Genomic DNA, 22,502 nt, shown 5'->3' on the forward strand with positions numbered 1-22,502 from the left:
TCTTCCTGCAAGTTGATGGACTACAGCGCCATAAAAATTGTGAAGATCAAGATTTATGTGAATATTGGTAATGCCTTTGATGATAAAAGTTCTATAATTAACAGGGCAGAAAATAATAAATTATAATTTATGGTTTTACATGACCTCTTTTGCATTATGTTTGCATATAAACAAGTTGCTAATCACTTCAAGGAAGCAATTTTCTCGTCAATCTCACAAATATCAGCAGTGCACACATTTGCAAATGAAGGTTGAAGATAGACACTGGATATTTTGCAAATCACTCCATAGTAATTACCGGTTTATGAGCTTTATAACACTATCATATTCTGAACTGATCTTTTTTACTCTCAGATGCTAATCATCAGTGTTGGGCAAGTTACTTTGAAAAAGTAATTAATTATAGTTACTAGTTACTTCTTCAAAAAAGTAACTGAGTTAGTAACTGAGTTACAATATTCTAAAAGTCATTAATTACCGTATTTTCACAACCATAAGGCGCACTTAAAAGTCTTAGATTTTCTTCAAAAAGTGCGGCGCGCCCTATAGCGCAGTGCGCCCTGTGTGTTGTAAGGAGGACGTAGTAGAGAACACCATGAGAACGCTAAAGGGTGAAGTGTGTGCGTTGACTTTATTGCACATACCTGTATAAAAGAACAGGTATGTGCGTTATGCAGGACATCGTTGTTTTAACAACCCTGAAAATGGCAAAGAGACACGCTTACGAAGCACAGTTTAAACTGAAGGCCATCAGCTACGCGGAGGAACATGGAAATCGAGCAGCGGCGAGAGAATTTAAGATTAATGAATCGATGGTTCGCAAGTGGAGGAAGCTGGAAAACAAGCTCCGGCAGGTCAAGAAGACGCAGCTGAGTTTCCGCGGACATAAGGCGATCATCGAGCAAAGAACGAGCGGGAGAAGCGTTTCGACGGTCACCATTCGGCTAAAAGCAGTTTCACTTTCACTTTTTATGAAACGGTGCCATTTTTCCATCCGGACCAGGACTACGGTAGCGCAGCAACTTCCAGCGGATTATAAGGAAAAGCTGGCCATCTTCCGCTCCTACTGCAGCAAACACATCCAGCGATGGATGACCGATGGAGACCACAGTTTAACCAAGAGTGGAAACCAGCGCCGGGCGAGTTACGCCACAATTTGCCAATGGATTGTAGATGCTTGGGCTAACATGTCTGCTGGCACTGTTGTTCGAGCTTTCGCGAAAGCCGGCATCATTTCCGAGGAGCCGCACGGCACGGAAAGTGACTCTGACAGTGAAGAAAGTGAACCTGGCATGTTTGATGAAGATTTAGCGCAGCTGTTCAATTCAGACACAGAGGATGAGGACTTCGATGGGTTTGATTGATGATAAAAATGTGAGTACCAAACTTTGTTTTGCTCCTGCTTTATTTTTAAATACGCACACTTGTATGCTTGTGTGTTGTTGATGATGACGATTACTGGTAATAAAAATGTGAGTAAGGTACCGAACTCAGGTTTGCTCCCACTTTATTTTTAAATACGCATACGGTACTTGTATGCGCCCTATGATCCAGTAGCGCCTTATGTGTGTGTTAAATACAGTAATGGCACACATAACTGAGACTGCGCCTTTTAGCACAGTGCGTCTTATGGTCGTGAAAATACGGTACTTGAAAAGTAACTATTGCGTTACTTTAAAAAAACGTTTAACCCTCTGAGGTCCAGGGTATAATTGGCCATTTTTAACTACTTTTGATTTTCCCTCCACAGTTCACCTTTAAAAACTATTTACTTTGTCTTGTTTGGTATCATCCTTTTCAGCACAACCTCATGTGTCTGAATTTACAGTTATGTTTTCATTTTGACATACTGTATTAACACAATTGATCTAAAATCAGACAAAAAAACAAAATCAGAGTAGAAAAAGTTATATTTTTTACTGTAACAACCACAAACATATTTAATGAATCATATTTCATAACTTTAAATACAAATATAAATTGTCAATTTTAAAATCCTATGCACAAGTTTTGCAAACAGCAAAGTTATTTGCATCCATTTACCTTTTACCTTGATTTTTTAAATAAACATTTCAAACTATTTACAGAACAATCAGCTGTTCTGCATTCAATAAGATGCCACACAAATTATTTGTGCCACTCCAAAAAAGAATTTCTGTTCACTATAAAGGAAAACATCACAGCCTGATACCTGCAGGTCTGACAGCAGCAGGTGTATCACTCCTTTTTCTACCTGGAGACAGCAGTTGCCTCATTGTTCGGACACACAACACAAAACCAGAGGTGTGGACTCGAGTCACATGACTTGGACTCGAGTCAGACTCGAGTCATTAATTTTATGACTTTAGACTTGACTTGAAAAAATGTTCTAAGACTTGTGACTTGACTTGGACTTTTACACCAATGACCTGGGACTTGAATTGGACTTGAACCGGTTTACTTGAAAAGACTTGATATTTCACCCCAAATATAAAATTTAACATGCATATTATATAGAGATTGAAAATGTGACGTCATTCAGGGGTAAAACCGCAAAGGATTCTGGGAGCTCGTGGCAAGAGGTACTAGCGCGCGCAGGCTTTCAATTGAAATCAGTTATACAGCGATAAAAAGAAACACAAAAATGTCAAGAAGCTGTTGTATTATTGACTGCAATAGCCGGTCACATGACAGCCACGGGAAGCCGACGGGTAAAGAGATCGGTTGTTATCGGATTACGTCGTTGAAGAGAAATTGTTCAAGCCATGTTTCCGAAGTAACAAAGAGGCGACGGATGGCCTGGATTGCAGCCATTCAAAGACCAAATATAACGTCCCAGAACACTCCAGCTCACAGGTTAGTCTGCTCCAAGCATTTACACAAAGGTCAGTCTGCTGTTGTAGTTAACACGTCATTTTCATAACATAATTGGTGATATAGGTTACAAGCAAGTCTGGTGCTGAACAGAAATTGTCGCGCTATGCTCCTTTATTTATTGTGCATAAATAGTGAATTGTCCTGACACAATATTGCGTTTCGCTTCTGTTATTATGGTACATTGACAAAAACATATACTTTTATTCACAGGATAAAACAGTTTTTTTGTATCACTAATTGCCCAGTACGTTTACAGCATACAGTATTATTGTCACTGCTACATTTCTGTAATGAACCAGAAATTATTTCCACTACTAATTAATTACCGTTGAGCTCAAAGGTTATATTAATAAACGGTTAACGAATGTGTATTTATGAAGACGATTTGTGAGACTGGTAAACTTATGATACGTACGATGGTCTTTCGTTCTACACGGTGCATTTCAAGGTCCTGCACCCATCCGTCGGTAAACTGTACCTGGGCTTGTTGCAGTGACCTGAAGTTACTAAACTTCATGAGTGTATGCACTCACTCCAAGAACCGTATGATTATAAATATGCATATAAATATGCTACGATGAGATAGCTGACTTCATCTAACTAGCAAATGTTGGCCAGGCTACGTTGGTGATGCAGTTTTTTTTTTTAATATGTATGATATTTTTGTCATGCGATTTTAAAGCTGGTCCTACAACCGCATCCAAGAATAACATGCAGCTTATCTCAGAACTGTCGGTGAAAATTATTCTTGGAGCTAGGTTTAATTGAGCTGCATTTTAAAGAGGTGCAATTTCACAATTTGTGTGTATTTTCTAAGTTCACTATTTTGTCATGTGTTGAGAAAAACACAGATTTAAAAATTACATGGTCTAACATTTACATTTAGCATAACTGCAACATGCTTTTTTCGTGTTTTTTTTTTTTTTTTTTTTTTAAAGACTCGAAAGGACTTGAAATTCAAAGTTTCAGACTTGTGACTTTACTCGGACTTTTACACCAGTGACTTGAGACTCGACTGTGACTTGCCTGACATTACTTGAGACTTGACTTGAGACTTGAGGATAAAGACTTGAGACTTACTTGAGACTTGCAAAACAATGACTTGGTCCCACCTCTGCACAAAACTATCCACAACACTACACCCTAACTACACAAGACAACACATTAACTACACACTCCAAACACGCTAAACGTCACAAATCTCTCACATCTCAAAACTCGTTCTCTCTCTTTTTCTGCTGTCTTTCTCTCTCTCTCTCGCTCGCCGTCACTCCTAAAACTTCCCCTGTTGTTTTTTTATTTTTATTTTTTGCTCATACGCAGAGAGTGCTTACTGCGCTGTCGTTAGACAGTAAACATGGCGAAACAATTCATGAAAAAACACGAGTATATATTGTTTATCATGACTCTGGTTTTACGTGGCCTATCAACACAATTTAAAAACTGGTAAATCATCACCTTGTTGCTTTGTCTTTACGTGGTCATGTGATCGGCTTACCACGACTACTTTATTCTTCCTCAGTCAAACAGCAGCACTCATGCGATTGTTTTGCCCCCTTAGCTCCAGGTGTTTTGCCAAAAAGTAATCGTGATTACCGTCCGCAGGAGCGCGCGCAGCTGCTTAAAGCTGTAGCGCCCAGCTTACTTAGTAGTCAGCTACTTCCGTGCTTCTGTTTGTTGAAAAATAGTAACGGACCGTATTTTCTTGTTAGTAACTGTAACAGTGTTGTAACGATAGGAATAGTGATTAGTTAGATTACTCGTTACTGGAAAAAGTAACGCAGTTAGTAACACCAGTGGCGGTCCTAGCCAGTTTGGCGCCCTGGGCGAACACTCCCTCTGGCGCCCCCCCACCACCACCACCACCACACACACACACACACACAAAACGTATTAAGGATTGTACATTAACATAAAATTGTTGTACACACACACACACACACACACACACACATGAAGAGAGAGAGAGTATGCATAGTATGCAAACGGCTACCAAACAGCCATCATAATTCGTCATACAATGAGAACAGTACGCATCAACAACTGACAATGACTAATTAATATTAAAATCTGTAACATAATGTATTGTTTGGAGTTTAGTCTGTTACTGTTGCTATTTTTACCATTTCTTCTGTAACTCACATAATTTCCTTGGGGATTAATAAAGTATTCTGATTCTGATTGTTTCAGGATGACCTGCCATTATCCAATGACACATCTGCCTACCTGCATCTTTTGCTCGTTTCTCTTCCTCTTCTTTTCTCTTTTTCTAAACTGAGGACCTGATGGCTTTGAACTTTTCTTGTCCATCTTCCATTGGTTTTAATTTTGCACTCCAGTATGAACACCCATCTCAACCCAAGGATCACCACAACATGATCTAACACACCTACACCTTAGTTCACAGATTCACTTTGTCTAGGGTGCATTTCTGAGATTTCACACAACCCAGGATTCAAATCATGAATACATAATGGGCTTGGATTTACAAGATTATAAATGAAATGTGCTCTATTTGGAAGCAGCAAGCCCCCCGTCCCCTTTTGACGGCTTGTGTGTGAGACTTTAAATCATCAAACTGTAAATTGTTATTGATCCCTTTACCCCTGGTCCTAAAGTGTATATTTATTTTCTGACTCTTCTTACATATATTTTTTGTTTGCTTGCACTGCTGTAACTGGAGCCTTGTCGTCTCGTCTCTCTATATCAGGGGTCCCCAATCCCAGTCCACGAGGGCCGGTGTCCCTGCAGGTTTTAGATCTCACCCTGGGTCAACACACCTGAATCACATGATTAGTTCATTACCAGGCCTCTGGAGAACTGAAGACATGTTGAGAAGGTAATTTATCCATTTAAATCAGCTGTGATGGATCAAGGACACATCTAAAACCTGCAGGGACACCGGCCCTTGTGGACTCGGATTGGGGACCCCTGCTCTATATACTGGACTGTATGTAGCAGAGATGACAATAAAGTTTACTTTGACTTCAGCAGCAAGCAGGCGCACCGAGGGCTCTCGCGCTCACTTTTCGTGTATAGAATTTCGAAAAAAACATTAGTGCAGATTATAAGTCTGTATCATAATGTCTGGTGTTTTCGTGTTTGTTGGTTTATTTTTATTTTGTTTTACTTTGCGGGTTGTTTATTAGATGCTGCTCCAGCCGGTCAGAAAATCCCCCGCCGCCCTGCCCTCTCCTCTCTGCGCCGCAAGCAGCAGGTGCACCTCGTAAACGAAGGGCGCCCTTACTCCCAGCAAATTGGCGATAGAAAACCGATCGGTGTCTATGCCATTCCCAATATGCGCTGGCTGACGTCGGGGCAGCATGAGTACAAGCATTTTTTTTTTTTTTTTTTTTGTCGATGCCCGTGATGCCGCCCCCCACCAAGATGCCGCCCCGGGCAACCGCCCGTATCTAAAACCGCTACTGGCTGTTACTTGTAACGCCGTTATTCCCATCACCGCTAATCATATTATATTAACTACAGTGCAACATACAAACATTGTGTCCTCAAAGCTTTATCACTGAAAGAGTCTGTAAAACTATATTACGTACAGATTTACAAACAAAGTCTGAAAGTATAGCTGCAGAGAAAATTTGAGGGTTAAAACTTCAGAAACCTCTTAAAGTTAGGTTCAATCAGCCAGAATTAAAGCTGTGGATTTCAGGCTTGAGGAAAGTCTGTTTAAAAAAGCCAGACCAAAAATCTGCAAACTCTTTGATGAATATGGAATTTGGCATCATTACAATCAAAATTCAAAAGTAGTTGTTGCATTGCTTTTTCATGCAATGCAAATTCTAAAAATCCAATCTGTCTGTAAAAGGTCTGCACTTTTATTAACCTGAGCTACGTTTTACAAAGCACTTTATAATATGTTCTCATTCACCTACCTGTCATCCAGAGTAACCGGTGGTTCAGTGTCTTATCAAAGGATACTGTTAAACTGCTGAGCATCAAAAACCTTTGATGAATGGATAACCTGGTCTCACCCCTGAGCCTTTATTATACTTCTTTTACATTTTTTTGACTGTTGTACTACCAGTATCAGTCCAGCTGGGATGATTTTGATCATTTTGCGGTTAAAGCAGTGATGCTGTGTAGACCCAGTTTAGTTCTAACTTTTTCTGTGTTTATGTATGGACCATGTGACCCACCTCCAACCTTATATATTGACTTAAGACCAAGCAAGACCAAGTTCTTGGAGGTATTTTATATTTTCTAAATCTGTCATAGAGACTGGGGACAAAACCACGAGACAGGAATTAGGATCTTGGACACTGTATGTGGACTTCTGAACTATTCCTGAGGTTCATATTATTATTTGACCAATGATAGAAGTGCAATAATCACTAACACTTTCTTTGATTAATTTATTTTTTGTGACAACAACCCTGCTTTTAACAGTGAATCAGCCCAAGCAGTTGCAGGAAGGATATGGGATGAGTTTAGGAACATAGTCTTCTTTTACAGACAAGTATTATATTGGATTAAATGAAGCAAGCTAGGTTTTTAACTTGACAACTTGACAATAATATCTAGTAAGGGATTACATTTGCTTTAGATTTCTTCACAATTTTTGTAAAAAACATTTTGAGAAAACAACTGGAGCCTTGATTCTGTAGAGTATAGTTATATAGAAGGAAACATCTGGTTAGTGCAGAAAATCTCTACTGTAATTTATGGTTATCTATCCATAAACCGTGTATTATTGAGTCTTCAGGTCCAACTGATAACAATGTCTCTGAAATAAATGCTTGTTCTCTTTATATATTCTAAAAAGCGAAACTCCTTTACTGACATCTACCTTTACGATGAAGAATAAAATCAGTTGCAAAAAGGAGTGTATTTCAACATATATGCAGGAGATAATCAGTCATTTATGATGAATTATACATCACAAGTACATTTCCTATTTTTAAGCTTCAAAACCTCCAGGGTATTTTGTCATCTGTTCTTTTCAGATGCGATGAAATTTGACACACAAGTGCAACTTTTCATGTAGAACAAAAATATTTCATTAGCTTTTCTACTATATTAAAAGCAGTCATTACTGAGGTTAACTTAGGTTAGCGTCACATTACTGAAAGTGTCAATCAGTGTAAAAGTGTAAAAACCTATTGTGTAACATGGTCTGGCCTTTGTAGGAGTATTTACTTAATTAGAAGTGTTTTGGTACGGACTGGTCTAGATGTAAATTAGAATTGCAGGATGGTTGTGAAGCACCCCGTGAGAGTATTTGTCTGTCAGGTGTCACTATGCTCTCTCAATCTGACAGAATCTTTCTCTTCTTTTTCTCCTTCTCTGAAACAGACCAGAAGACTTCATCTTGGTCTCTGTCTCGAAAGTTCAATGAAGGCAGACGCCTCCCTCCATCCAGGAACATGAAGGGCTTATCGGGCAGCCGCTCCCAACATCAGATTCCTCTACCCCACGGCTTGGACTATGATCCCCACGTCCATGACATCCACACTCACCATGGCGCTGACTCCCGCCACCCATCCTACCTGCTCAGCCCCACAGAGAGCTGCCCTATGGACTTCCACCACCGCTACTCACCACGCAGCTCCATCCACTCCGACTGCATGATGATGTCCCCTGTCATGATGCCCCCAGCTGCTGCATCTGACCACATCTCCAGTAGCACCTTCCCCAGAATGCACTACAGCTCTCAGTATTATGACTCAGCCACACGGGACGACTGCGCTGCCATCACAGCCTCCGCCACATCCCCAGCTGTTGCGGCTGCAGCAGCTGCAGCAGCTGCCTCTTCCCACCATGCTGGCACCAAGAGCAACCGCCTTCCTGCTAATCTCCTGGACCAGTTTGAGAAACAACTGCCACTGCACCGTGACGGCTTCCACACTCTACAATACCAGCGCACCTCCACCACCACCGAGCAACGCAGTGAGAGTCCCGGCCGCATTCGACACCTTGTTCATTCAGTCCAAAAGCTCTTCACCAAGTCCCACTCCCTGGAGGGATCGTCCAAGATGAATGGCACAAAAGGTGACATTGTAGGAGGGGGTTATCACCATCATGGCCACCACTCCACAAAACACGGTAGCAAGAGGAGCAAGAGCAAAGAACGTAAGCACCGCTCTGGTGGCTGGTGGAGCTCAGATGACAACCTGGATAGTGACAGCACCTATCGCACACCCAGTGTCATGTCACGGCACCATGGGGAACATGTCGGCCACTACCACCCAGATTCCATGCACAGCCACCACTTTGGAGACCTGTCACTCAAGACCTCAAAGAGTAACAATGACGTCAAGTGCTCAGCGTGTGAGAGTATGGCCATGGGACCCGAGGGCAAGTTCATGAAGAGGAGCTCCTGGTCGACTCTAACAGTCAGCCAGGCCAAAGAGGCCTACAGGAAGTCATCGCTTAATTTAGAGAAACCCATGATGTACACGGACCTCAAGTCATCGCGGACATGTCATTACCTGCAGGTTAGTAGTACCTTTTTTTGGAAATATATGTCCTTAAAGTACAGACAAATTTGATTAGTGGCGTATTGTACTGAGCTACTGAAATACATGTTTTTGTGTGCATCGGTGTATATGCTATGGCTGGTACACAAACACTGATTTCATTCCATACCATGCAAACAATTCTGACTGGCATTGATCAGCTGCTAGTTTATGTCCACGTATAAGTCATCCTTTGCTTTCAGAATTAATGAAATCACAGAAGTTGTTTAATTTAGTTTGAAGCAATAACAGGATGTTTCCTTCCAAGTTTTGTGTTCTTCTAAATGTTTAATACTCAACTCTTTGGAAAAGGCCCACAAAAAATGTCTGAATATAGACTGAAAGGCCATTAAATGTGGAGATATTTGAAACGCCAACTATCAGATAATACAACAAACAATAACTAAGATCAATATCCACTCATCTCCGACACTGCCCTTCTCGATAAAATGCATTGATCGATTAGGAATCTAGACAGCAGGGTATTTGGAGTCTGCCTTTCTTTCTGTCATCCTCCAGAGGGCAATTACAGTGTCCACAAGTGTGAGAAGTCAATATATTTAACCAGGATTCCCTTTTGTGTGCTCACCTCAGGGAGCTATTGTCTATTAAGATATAGAGCTCGCCTGACTGAATCAATGTCATGGTGGAAAGCACTGAGAAGAACCACTGAGCTGAACTCCAGTGTAGGAAACACAAAGGCTGTGGTGTCTGCAAAAACAGCATATAGTGTGGCTTGAGTTGCTGTAGGAGCTGGTTCACCAGATTGGAAAGAGACATTACTTTATTCACAGATTTTATGCCCCATGCTTGCCTGTAACACTGTCACGAGTCACGAGACTAAAGTAAAGCAGTTAATCGAATTTCCCAGAGGAACCCACCCGAGGGATTAATAAAGTTCTATCTAATCTAATCTAAGCTACAGATAGTGACTTCTTCTAAAACGGTCAAAAGTCAAGTATTCAGTGTTTCAGCGATCTTTGAGTTTCTTTTAATTTTTAATACTAAGCACTTAGCTAATGCTCTCATCCACAGTGACTCACAGGCTACAGCATTAGAATATTAAGCTCAAAGTCCTGCTTTAAGTAGCTTTTAATGAAGGTGACTTAAGAATTGGAAATAATGATAAAAACAGTGACATGGGTAACAGTTGTTTCTGAAATGCCAAACAGATTTCCAATGGGTCGTCATTAGCATTACGATGCTTGTTGTATGCACATCTTGGGAAAAGCTGGCCTGGACTTTGATCAATCATGTTATGAAATGCTTGACTGTAATGTGAAAGAGAACAGCTGAAGTGATTGGCCATTATTAAAGCTATGCTTCCATATTACAGTTGTGCTTGTATATCACTCAATCTTGAAAATAGACAACTCCTTTAAGCCACTTTCAATGACAGCCATTATGAGAAAGTTGCAAACTGAAATATGTGCTTGCACTATAATCAACAATTACCCATGTTTTTTTACTCATGACATCAAATTTGAAGCGGCACTCATATAAACCCATAAATAGTTCTACCGAGTACCATATGCATCCCCTTCATTCATTTTGATGCTGTGTGAAATGCACAGTTACACACAGATACACAAACTGCAGTTATTTGTGTGTAATGGGTAGTCTCTGTCAATAGAGGGGCTCTCTCACTGGTATTTAACAAGCTTATATGTCAGCAGGCAGAGACCCTGCAGCTGCCACATGGGCACATTCAGCACTGAGCGTGTCCATAATGAGAGCCTTATTCAGTGGAATCAATGAGCGGAGATCTGTAAAGGCGTTGTGGTGAACGCTCTTGGTGCCCATCTGATTTTATCTCTTTGATGTCTGGGTCCTTTAGGTCAATGTTCACTTGTGAGGAGGAGGACAGGCCTGCCTTAGGGAAGCTGACATAATCTTGTTTTAGCAAGTGTCACGTCTTCAGTCTGACCATCTAAGCCAACAAGGGTAGGGTGAAGCATATGTCAAAGAATATTAGAGGTTGAATCTACATATCATTTTAAGCCATTAAGAAAAATGCATACAGTGCTGTGCAAAAGTCTTGATTCACCTCTAGTTTGCTTTTAAAAATTACAAGAAGTGTAAAGAATCTCGAGCAATAGATCTCCAGGTTTTCTTAAGGTCTTTGGAAAGTTTTCTTTGGACGTTGGTGGTTTTTTCACTCATTTTCAGTCCTGTCCTTGTAACTGACCACTTAACACTGACCTATGAATCGCTGAGACATAAAATGGACACCCGATTCCCGATGATGTTTAATCTGCCCTTAAAAACCTAATGAAACTGGAAAAGTGTAACGAAACAAGAAGTAGAAGGCAACAGAATAGTATCTGAAGGGCATGTCCTTAAGAAATAAGAAGAAATTCAACAAAGACCTGACACAGGACCTGAGCGATGGACCCGGTCCTTCAATCTACTATTAACCATAGCCTCATCAGAAATGGTCTCAGTACAAGAAGGGCTCCTTCCCACCATATTTTTTAAAATCATAGTTATCCTGCTACCTTTGCATTTAAAAACCTTCAAATAGACTGCGTCCACTCTCACCATTTCAAAAGCCAAAAAATAACTGGCTTACTCAGGCACAAAATTACAGGACCCGCACATTTACGAGCTAGAAATTGTTCTACCACATCCAACAGGTCAGTGTTGTTTTTCACTAGATGCAGTTTCACATCTGGTACATGGCGTTATGGAATTACTTTCTGCATTGAGAAGATGTTTTATCCCAGGGTTATTTTTGTACAAAGTGCCCACAGTGTAGTAGTAACTAATGATGGTGTAAAGCAGCTCATCTGTCTAGCTGCCTCAGAGGCACAGCTGAACAAGTTCTTTCAGGTATGGCATCAAATGAACACAGAAATAAGGTAATGCTAATGAGGTAGTGCACTGCTTCCATGAGTGATGACTGCCTTGTTAACAGCAGCCCCAGACGATCAATGGTTGTGCATTAGGAGGAAAATGAATCTTTTACTTTATTGCTGTCTTTAAGGCTGATTAATTTAGTTTCCAGGCATTTTATTCTATGCATGTGGGAATGGAAAATGTATTAGCCTGTGTTACACTTTTTGCTGATGGGTCTTTTTTTTTCCCCATGTTAACTTATGAGGTTACGCAGGTTTGCAACGTACCTACTGCCTTCATTTTTTTAGATGATAATGCACAAAATGTTATCTTATATCACAATATTAGGTAACCGAACAATCATCTCTCGTTTTCCTACGTGCTGTTGTGGAGTTTAGTGCTGAGGCAGTGAGACATGCTGCGCAAAAGAAATTCATTGTGTTTTGGCTTCAAATCGTAGCATATGGTTTAAAAGATTCAGAACGCGTTTTATGTTGACTGCAAAAACAGTTGAGGAATACATCTGAGCAGAATACTTTACACTAAGGATGATGAAGCCCAGTTGGTTCTGCTTTTTACTATGTGCCACCTTCCATACAGAAGAAAAAAGCTTTATTTAAGTGCCTTATGCTGTTGAGTCCCTCACCTGTCGCCACTGAGCACAAGGGCTGTCGAGTAAGAGAGGATATTGGGTGCTAAAGAAAAAGATTATGAGGGGAAGAGATGAAGAGATGGGCAGCGAGAACAGACAGCGAGAATGGAAGTGATAGAGAAAGCATTATTCCACCTCCAGGAGAAAAAAAGGGGTGTGAGCCACTTTCTTTTCTGTGAGAGCAGTTCAGCACTTGTGGCAGAGAAACAGCCACACTGTATGACTGGCTAAAGTGAGTAACTGGCAGAGCATGAAGAACAGTCCTGCGCCTGGGCTTGTTGTTCCAGGAGCTAAGACTGGCCTGTCCACTGGGACTACTGCTAGCTGCACCACACACTAACACTGCTGTACTTGCTACATGCCTGATCAATACGCTGTTAGCAGAATCAGTGTGTGACACACAGAGATGGTAATGTGTTACTGTAATCCGATTACTTTTTTCAAGTAACGAGTAAAGTAAGGGATTACTATTGCAAAAACGGTAATTAGATTACCGTTACTTTCCCGTAGGAACGCTGCGTTACTGCGTTACTAAAACCGTGATTTTTTTTGCGAGAATGTCTCATGACAGTGACGTACGCGAGTGCGACGGTCGTGACAACAGCTGTGTGCAGATCAACAATGGATCATATATCGAGTACGGGAGAGAGTATGAGCGTGCAGCGTTTAAAGCGTGGAAGTACTGACCTTACTTTGAGTTTGATTCCATAAAAAGTGACAAAAACATTAGCGTCCATTAGCATTGTGCGTGGGAAGTAAACATCTTTTTACAGCGAAAAAAACCCCTAAACTTCCAAGCAAGCTCCGAGTGCTACCACGTAATGGGAAATTCACAGAGAAACTGCCGTATCCTTCCACTGACCGCTGCGGCACACCTGCACCAGGGTAAACCTCCGCCTACCCAACTCCTGCTTTACAGGTGAAAATAGAGCAAAAGGACCGCTAGTCTTTGATTTTATTTATTTTCTGCTGTGTTTTACTTGCATCTATTTGAAAGAGTGAGTGTAAACACAAAAAAAATATTTTATGTGCTGGAATGTGCAGAAAATAGGTTTAAATGTTAAACAAATTTCTTCCAGTCAGAGAATGTTGCATATAATTAAAATTTTGCTTGATGCATAAAGTTAAAAGATTAAAATTAATAAAATTATAAAAGTTTTAAAATGAGACTTTTCCATTTGATTACATTTTGTATGATGGATTATGCAGAAAAAGTAGAATTGGGCTGAAAGATCTATCGCTTTATCACCTCTTCAGGTTGTAAATCGTGTTTTTAAAAAGTAACTAAGTAACTAAGTAATTAATTACTTTTGAAAATAAGTAATCAGTAAAGTAACGGGATTACTTTTTGGGGGAAGTAATCAGTAATTAGTTACTGAGTACTTTTTTCAAGTAACTTGACCAACACTGGTGACACATGGCCACTGTAGCTGTCCATCTTCATAAGAATTAAACCAGGGTGCAATTGAAGAACCCATGAACCTTGTTTTTAATAGTATCAATCTGATACTGTAAGCTCAAACATACACTGTGTATTCAACCCAACAATAACAGATAATCATTTTTGAAGAGTTGAACTCTATAATTTCTGTTCTATCAAAATCACTAAATCAGCGCAATTATTATGTGTAGACATCTGCAGCACTGCACAGCACAGTGTAGAGTAATTAGAACGGAATCACTTACTCACTATGCTAATCTTGATGCTGCTGTGTTAAGCAAAGTCCCTGTTTATTGTACTTATAATTGAAACACTGAAACCAATTTATGCTACATATATATAATGTTATGGCTATGAGCATCTAATACATACAGTCACATGAAAGAGTACAGCCTTTCTGCTTCCATAGAAATCAGGGGTGTACGGTAAGTAGCAGCCAAGTGCTGCTAATCGAATGCACTTAATTAACTGATCATCAGCAAGTGGGACCACCTTTGTTAAAGCAGAAGTTCTGCTGGTCTGGAGCATTCAGGTGTGTGTTAACACAATGGCATAATATTCCTAGCGGTGGATGTCCCCATGTTCCCAAGTGCACCAGCAAATCTACAGCATAATGATGGAAAAAGAAAAGAAACAAGGTGTTGCAATATTCTGGTTAAAATCCAGACCTCAGTCTGATTGAAATGCGGTGGCGGGACATTAAGAGAGCTGTACATAAGCATTTGCTTGCACTGAAGCAAAACTGTAAAGATGCGTCGGCCAAAATTCCTTCACAACGATGTGAGAGACTGATAAAGTCATACAGAATACAATTACTTCACCGATTACTGCTGCTAACGGTGGTGCCACAAGCTACTGGTTCATGGGGTGTAGTTTGTTTTTCACAGGACTGCATAGAATACTGTCAGCCTTTCTTTTTCACATGACTGTACATGAGTGTTCATTATTTTTGTCGTTTTTAATCACATTTGCCTTACAACTTATTCTGAGCTGCAGTATGCCAAAAGCTTATTTTGTGTTTATTTGGCTGACAGTCAAAGCTAATTGAAGAGCATGTATGTTTTTGTATTAGTAATACTACAGTGATGACAGTATGCTGACTTAAAAGTTACAGCCCAAGCCTCAGGGGTATGATTGGCTGCCTTTTCTGTGCGTGCATAAAAATACATACTGATTCCTTGCCAAATGTGTTCATTTGCTTCCCAAAAATCCTTTAAATATGGCCACATTTTGATTTGCATTATGAGCGATTTGCTAAAAAGGATGCTGAACCCTGTCCATTCAACTGAATGTTGACCGTGCGGATGTAAAGTGCCATTTTACTTTACTTCTAAGAAATGTGATAATGAATTTCACTCCGTAATTTAGTGATGGGCTGGGGAGTTTTGGGCTACCTAAACATTTATGAATGGAAAAAAAGCAGTGTGAACAAGCGTTTGCCCTCTTCCTGATTTCCTAGTTTTATTTGTCACACTTATGTGTTTCAGATCAAACAAACACATTTTAATATTAGACAAAGATAACCAGAGTAAATACAAAATGCAGTTTTTATGATTTAATTGATTAAGGGAAAAAAGTTGGTCCTGTGTGTAAAAGTAATTGCCCTTCTTGTTAAATCATGACTATTTCTCATATCTCTATATATGTTTATGTGGGGAAAAAATCCCAATATATGACCATGTTCAATGTCACTTAAATCACCTTTCTTCCTGAAGCTCAGTTTGAACTCCAATAGGACATTTCATGCCTAAATACACCGAACTGCACTGAGTTGGCTGATTGTATTTTTATGTTAACAAGCAGTTGAACAAGTCCACGTAACAAAGTAACCAGTTATTATTTCTTAATCAGCCCAAAATTAGGTACAGGTGGAGACCAACGTTTGTACACTGCTGTGAAACCACTTGGATAAATCTTTATAATTATTAAAAAATTTGCTTTATGTTACGGTCTCACAACTTTATATTTTCAATGATAACATCCTTGGCATCACTGTGATACACAATTCCTTTACTTGATTTTTCCATTTAGGTTAAAAAACACATAGCTGATACACTTTTCACACTTATATGGGTAATTTTCAAGCTGTATTTGCGAATATCTTTCATTTACACAACCCTGTCAAAGCTGTATATTTTGTACATGGCTAAATATTGCTATAGTACTCATCATCGTTTTATCACAGACTTGCAGGAATAACAAGTAATATCCTGGACTACTTCGACCTAATTGTTATAAATGTCTGTATTGTATTAAATGTAGGTGTGCCATCTTCCACAGGTGCCCCAAGATGAGTGGAGTGGATACCCAGGTGAGAAGGATGACGAGATCCCATGTCGGCGGATGCGAAGCAGTAGCTATGTTAAAGCAATGGGAGAGGTGGATGATGAAAGTGGGGACTCTGACACCAGCCCTAAGACCTCTCCACAAAAGACCATTCGGTCAGATGCTCTTGTCCTCAAATCAGCCATGCAGAGACCCCATTTAGACTCCCACAGGTAGGCCTGGTTGCCTAACGTATTGACTTAGTGTGCCCACGGCAATGCTGTGTATTCATTTAAATATTCCAGTTTTTATCATGGGTTCACTAAGGTCTTACTCAAAAAAAGGTAAGATGATGCACTGTGATTCATTTCCCTTTTATTTCACAAGTTTCAAATATTTACATGACAAAACCAACGCTCATCAATAGCAGTATCTCTGGTGTTGCTTCAGGGTCAACCAGTTGAGCTGCTTGGATTTCAGTGTTAATTGTTGCTTGGCTAGAATTTATTGGAGTCAACGCTGAGGACACAAGTTGTTTTTTTTCATACTTCAATACAAGTGGAAAGTTGGGAGTTTTGATGCAACACTTGCTGCTAACAAAATGTTGCTGCATGCTGTGTTTAGTTGGTGCTCAAAGCAAGAACATTCAGAGTCGTCTATATAAATAAACAGTCTCACTGCTCTGCCTACATGCTGTCAAAGTAAAATTGCTGTTTGTTAATGCTGCTTTTTGTTAAGCTGTCCCTGAGAGATATGACTAAATTGAACAGTCAGGTGATTTCAAGTGAAGTTACTTTGGAAAACAATAGTACCTTTGTTGGCTTGTATGGTTGGTGTGGTTGGCTCTTTTTTGGTCTTAGGCATTGCCTGCCAAGCACTGTATTTCTACAACTGTTTCATGGGTCAGCTGCAGCCGTGCTCTGGTGATTGCTGTGGCACCAACTGGTTTTGAGTTTGATATAAATTTCTGATATACCATACACAAACACTGCATCGCCGCATCACGCTATTGCTGACAATTCTGTCAAAAGAAGAAAGAAAGAGAGCCGGTTCAAATGCAGGAGAGGTGACACATGGAAGGGCATACGTTAAAGTTAACACTGCTTGATGAAAAGCCTTGGGGGAAGTGACGGGTTTGTTCTGTAACCCAGCCAAGTGTGGAGTATATATGTCTGTGTTTTGATCCTAGACAGACTTTGACAAAGGGAGAGCATGCAATCTCCACATAGAAAGGCCCCAGTCGACCTGTGGAGCCAAACCCAAGACCCTCCTGCACTACTGTGTTGCCTTCACAATTACAACAAACCTTAATTATTGACAGTTTTACCATTCACTTTCACTCTAATGTGATCTACTCATTAATATAAATGTGGTAAATAGTATTTTGTTGATAATTATTCTAATCAGGGTTAACATACAAATAACATGTTGCAAAAGGTTCTGCACTGGACAAATTGAGATTAATTATCCAGATGATTTGTGTGATGTTACTTTTTAAAGCACAGTGTACATCAGTTGGCTGTTTTAGAACAGATAGATTTCGCTTCTCAGGATCTTACCACCTCCATTTAATGATTTCCTAATGATCTCTCGCTGGTAAATGGTGACCATGTGTATCTTTTTCATGCTAAACCAGAACAACATACAGAGTGTTTTTTAATTGGCGTATTCGTGATGTCATTGCTCTACCTAAGCTAAAACACAGCTTTTCCCCCCAATTTATTGTTCTCTGTGACTGTTTGTTTTCAGGCACTGTGACTTTCAAACGCAGCCAAATTCTTGAAGCTAGGGAGCAGTCGTGAATCCGTCATCTCTACTGCCACTGAGTGCTAATTTTGTTACCATCATCTCAGTGGGGAACTGATCACTTTTGCTTTTGTCCACAAACAAAACAGCTCTTATGTTTTGTTTATCCTCTGGTGGAGAATGTAATAATCTCTTACTGTAACTCCATGCTGTCACTGTTTCCCTAATAAGCGCCACAGCCTAGCTATGCATGCTCTCTATGATTTTGGGATGAATGAACTACTGTTTTATCATGGAACTAGAGGATATTTAAAAATGAGAGGGGTGAGGGGGTATCATGTAGAAGTGAGAGGGTAGAAGTTCATTTTCATTTAATCACAAACAAGGCCGTGCCAACAGATGCTAACCAGCGGATTTATAAACTACAGTGTGTTCCAGATGTTACCTTTGTGGCTTTTGAACTGTGAAATCGTGTCTGTCCCTGCCCCCTGTCCTTGTTCAGCCAGGGCTACCACTTGCAAACCACAAGAGATATACAGCCCCACCCTAGTGTCACGCTGGACCCCGCCACCTTTCATCCCCCGCCCTTCCGCTCTCGCAACCAGAGCTACATGCGCGCCGTCAGCACCCTCAGTCAGGCTAGCTGCGTCAGCCAGGTGAGTCTCAAACACATGCATTACACAGAGGCAACACCTGGACACATCACTGAGAGCTTATATCAGTTTGTATGTAGTAGCACTGTGCTGAGGACAGCACAGAGGCACTAAGCACCCAAGGGAGGTCCCCTGATTATTAGATTGCAGAGCAGGGGTGTCAAACATAAGGCCCAGGAGCCAGAATCAGCTGGGCAAAGACTCCAATCCGGCCTACTAGATGTCTTTGGAAAATATGAAGGAGGGCTTGAATTATGGACTTTTCACTGTACTTTCATAAGTGTTACTACTACAATTAAGACCTCCCACTTGGTCATTAATACCACACTAAAGTCAATAAGTTGTAGATAAAAAAATAAACTTACATTCGCTATCTACTATTTACTGTAGACTAATGGGTCTATAGTGAGTTAACAAGAAACTTCTGTTTTATATTTACAGGGAAGTCTGGGAAATTAACTACTAGAATTTTTCCTGTGATTTCTTTCATTAACTACAGCACAATTTCTTTATTATGTACAAAAAGACACATGCTGTTGAATTAGACTTCTTTATCTAATATTAAGATACCTCAGGGATTAAATGTGTTGTTAAATCTCTTTACAATGACAGAAAGGGGCATTTCACTGGTCTGGCCCAATTAAGTTCAAAGTGGGCTTTGTGTGGCCCACAATGTAAAGCGAGTTTGACATCCCTGTTGTAGACAAAGCCTTGGCTATATCAGTCAAACGAAATTGGAATAACTTATTGCTTTTACTGTTTGGGTACAGATGATTTATCTGAAAGCTTATGTCCAGGCACAGTCCAACATGGTTTACAGTTTGTTTCTGAAGTGTTATCTGCTCATAAAAAAAATGTGAAATTACACATAATTATTAAATTAGGACATCAGTGTCACATCAGCAAGTTTGCATCTTGATATCTGGAACAGGCTACTGATACACAGTTAATGAGCCTAGTGTTGTTTTAGCATGCCAACTCGTTTGTTTTGGTTGACAGGGCTTTTTTGTCACCCTCGAGCAATACACTACAGTACTAGTGTAGGCCTGGAGATGAAATAAATACACGTTTTGAACCAACATCATCATTCAAATAAATTCAAATTCAAATACCTTCTTCTCCTATGAATCTATACATTTGGATAAATTAAGTCCGTTTGGACCTCCATGGTGGCTTAAGATGTGGTTACTGCTGCAAGATCTGAGACACATCCACCATTGGACCTTCAATACGTACATGGAGTAACAATGAGGAGAGATTTTGGCTAAAACACAGGTTGAAAAATCAGTTTACACCCTTACGTGCTAACACCTAGTTTTCCATTACTGGAAAAGGTCTAATTAATAGCAAATCATTCCCGTTTTTAAATAGTAAAGGCTAACGTAATAATGAAAAGGCAATATTATCTCAATAGTACATCAACATTTACAAAAAGTGTTAAATAATTCAAATATAAACAAAAGTATGCAGCCAACACAATTTGTATCACTAAAAGAAGAAGCTATTTTTATCTCTTCCCTCGTTCACAAGGAGTTTCCACAACAGGTAAACTCCACATGTTTGATTTGGCAGAGTTTTCGTGCCAGATGTCCTTCCTGACGCAGCCCCAAAGGGATTTGTGTCTCCTCGTAGGATTGAACTGGGGATCTATTGGTGGTTAGGCAAATGCTTTAACTACTACACTACAGAGACACGTTCAGCACTTAGCTGTAAAATAACATTTCCCTTTGATGAGTACATGATTTTCACATTAACAAATGAATCTTGTTACACAGAGCAGTTTATTGTACTTCTAAGCTCTTCCACGACTTATGAGATATCTTCCATCTGTTAGCATTCAGTATACTGTATAGAACGTCTTTTGTGATCAATTTATTGCTTTATAACTCAAACTGGCTATTTTTCTTATTGTTTTTTTGTTGTCATCTGAATTTTTTTTCCCCCATTTGATCTGACATTTATTCAGTTTAAGGTCGAAACTGACAGCGGCGTTTCCTTATGCTAACACTCCTTCATATTTGCTGTGCAAAGGGGAAGAATCAAAGTGAGAAAGAGAAAGGAAGAGGAAAAATTAAGGACTGCTATTCCTGTTTTTGTCTCTCAGGTGAGTGAGACTGAGATCAATGGCCAGTTTGAGTCAGTTTGCGAGTCCGTTTTTAGTGAAGTAGAATCCCAGGCCATGGAGGCCTTGGACCTGCCTGGTTCGTTCCGCACTCGAAGCCACAGTTACCTCCGTGCAATTCAGGCTGGTTATTCCCAAGATGACGACTGCTTGCCTTCAATGACATCCTCCACTGTCACTTCAACTCTCAGATCCACAACAGGTAAAACAATCCCCCCCCTGAATAAGAGAGGGCTTAGATTACATATCTTCATATATCCTATACATGCGCACAAACTTGACATACCTAAATATGTACAGTGGGGAACCCTTGAGCTTCAGAGATGCCGGGCTGAATGATTCCAGTTATTTTCTTTGGAAGCTATGGTGTACGTGTGTTTGTTTTTTTGCCACTGCATACTCCCAGTTGTTTAGATGGACCTGCTTGTGTGTTACGTTGCATGAGTCATGCATCATTAGCCAAGCTTCTGATTGGTCAGTTGTGGTGTTGCCGAGCTTTAATCTAGGATAGGGGTGGGAGAGCTACATTTTAAACATTAAGATGGCAACACATGGCCATAGTACACAGTATAATAACACAGCACAGCCGCATTACATGGCATGCCTAAAAGGAACAGACCCGAACCAAAGCATGTTAAAGTGTGGTGTTATTTATGTATTATGAAAAGCGTGTGAGTTACTTAGGGAGGGGTGAAAAACAAAATGGGCCAGGGGGCAGGGGAGCAGTAGGTCACTGATATACTTGTTTGAGAGGACACACTGGACAAAGCATTCACCTGTACTCCCCATTAGCACAAACTTTGTAACGGACATTGCAATTGGCTACATAAAATAAAAAAAAATGTTAAAAAAAAAACCCAAAACAAACAATTTAAGGTAAGTCAACAAGCTTTAGCAGCTAGTACATATGCACACCTACATGCTGGTTGCACAAAGAAACTACACTACACATGTTAGAGTTTGAAAGAAAAAAACTTTACTAACAGTATTGTTGTACTGTGTTGCATGAAACTTGAGTTAATGCTAACAAGTGTCCCAATGAATGATATGTCAATGTAAAAATGCAATAATTTCAAGGTTTTTTGTGACACAGTTCAAACAATATGTCCCTTTATTTAGCATTTCAGGTTCTTTGTGCAAGCACAGTCTTTCCGGTAACTCCCTCACTGAGTGTATTTGGTGTTTGCCTGCAAGAGTAAAGCTATGAACCCTATTGAAACATTTTTTTTCTCTAATTACATGCATTTTTTTAATATTATGGATTACCTGGATTTTTACTGTTTTTGTACACTTTTCTGTCAATTTAATATTGGAGACATTTGCAGTTTTATTCATTTTGTTGCCTTTGTTTTCTTGTTGAATCTGGACTTTTGTTTTTGTTTTTTATCCTTTCATTCTCAATTGGGTTTCCATCTACGATTTCTACGATGTGACAGAAGTACTGAGGACAAAGGAG

The 22,502-nt window shown here is 40.0% G+C and overlaps 1 protein-coding gene across 1 annotated transcript in view; it reads left to right on the forward strand.

The window, feature by feature from the left end:
- The window catches only part of dlgap2b (discs, large homolog-associated protein 2b), a 49,494-nt gene that overhangs the window by 22,008 nt on the left and 4,984 nt on the right, over positions 1 to 22,502 (forward strand). Inside the window, exons 2-5 of the mRNA XM_080883713.1 lie at positions 8,167 to 9,308; positions 16,541 to 16,758; positions 18,774 to 18,927; positions 21,029 to 21,248. Coding sequence (XP_080739839.1) covers positions 8,238 to 9,308; positions 16,541 to 16,758; positions 18,774 to 18,927; positions 21,029 to 21,248 — 1,663 coding nt within the window. The 5' untranslated portion in view covers positions 8,167 to 8,237. The remainder of the gene's footprint in view (positions 1 to 8,166; positions 9,309 to 16,540; positions 16,759 to 18,773; positions 18,928 to 21,028; positions 21,249 to 22,502) is intronic.

Source organism: Rhamphochromis sp. 'chilingali' (assembly GCF_963969265.1).
Source record: "Rhamphochromis sp. 'chilingali' genome assembly, chromosome: 5".
Classification (NCBI taxonomy): domain Eukaryota; kingdom Metazoa; phylum Chordata; class Actinopteri; order Cichliformes; family Cichlidae; genus Rhamphochromis; species Rhamphochromis sp. 'chilingali'.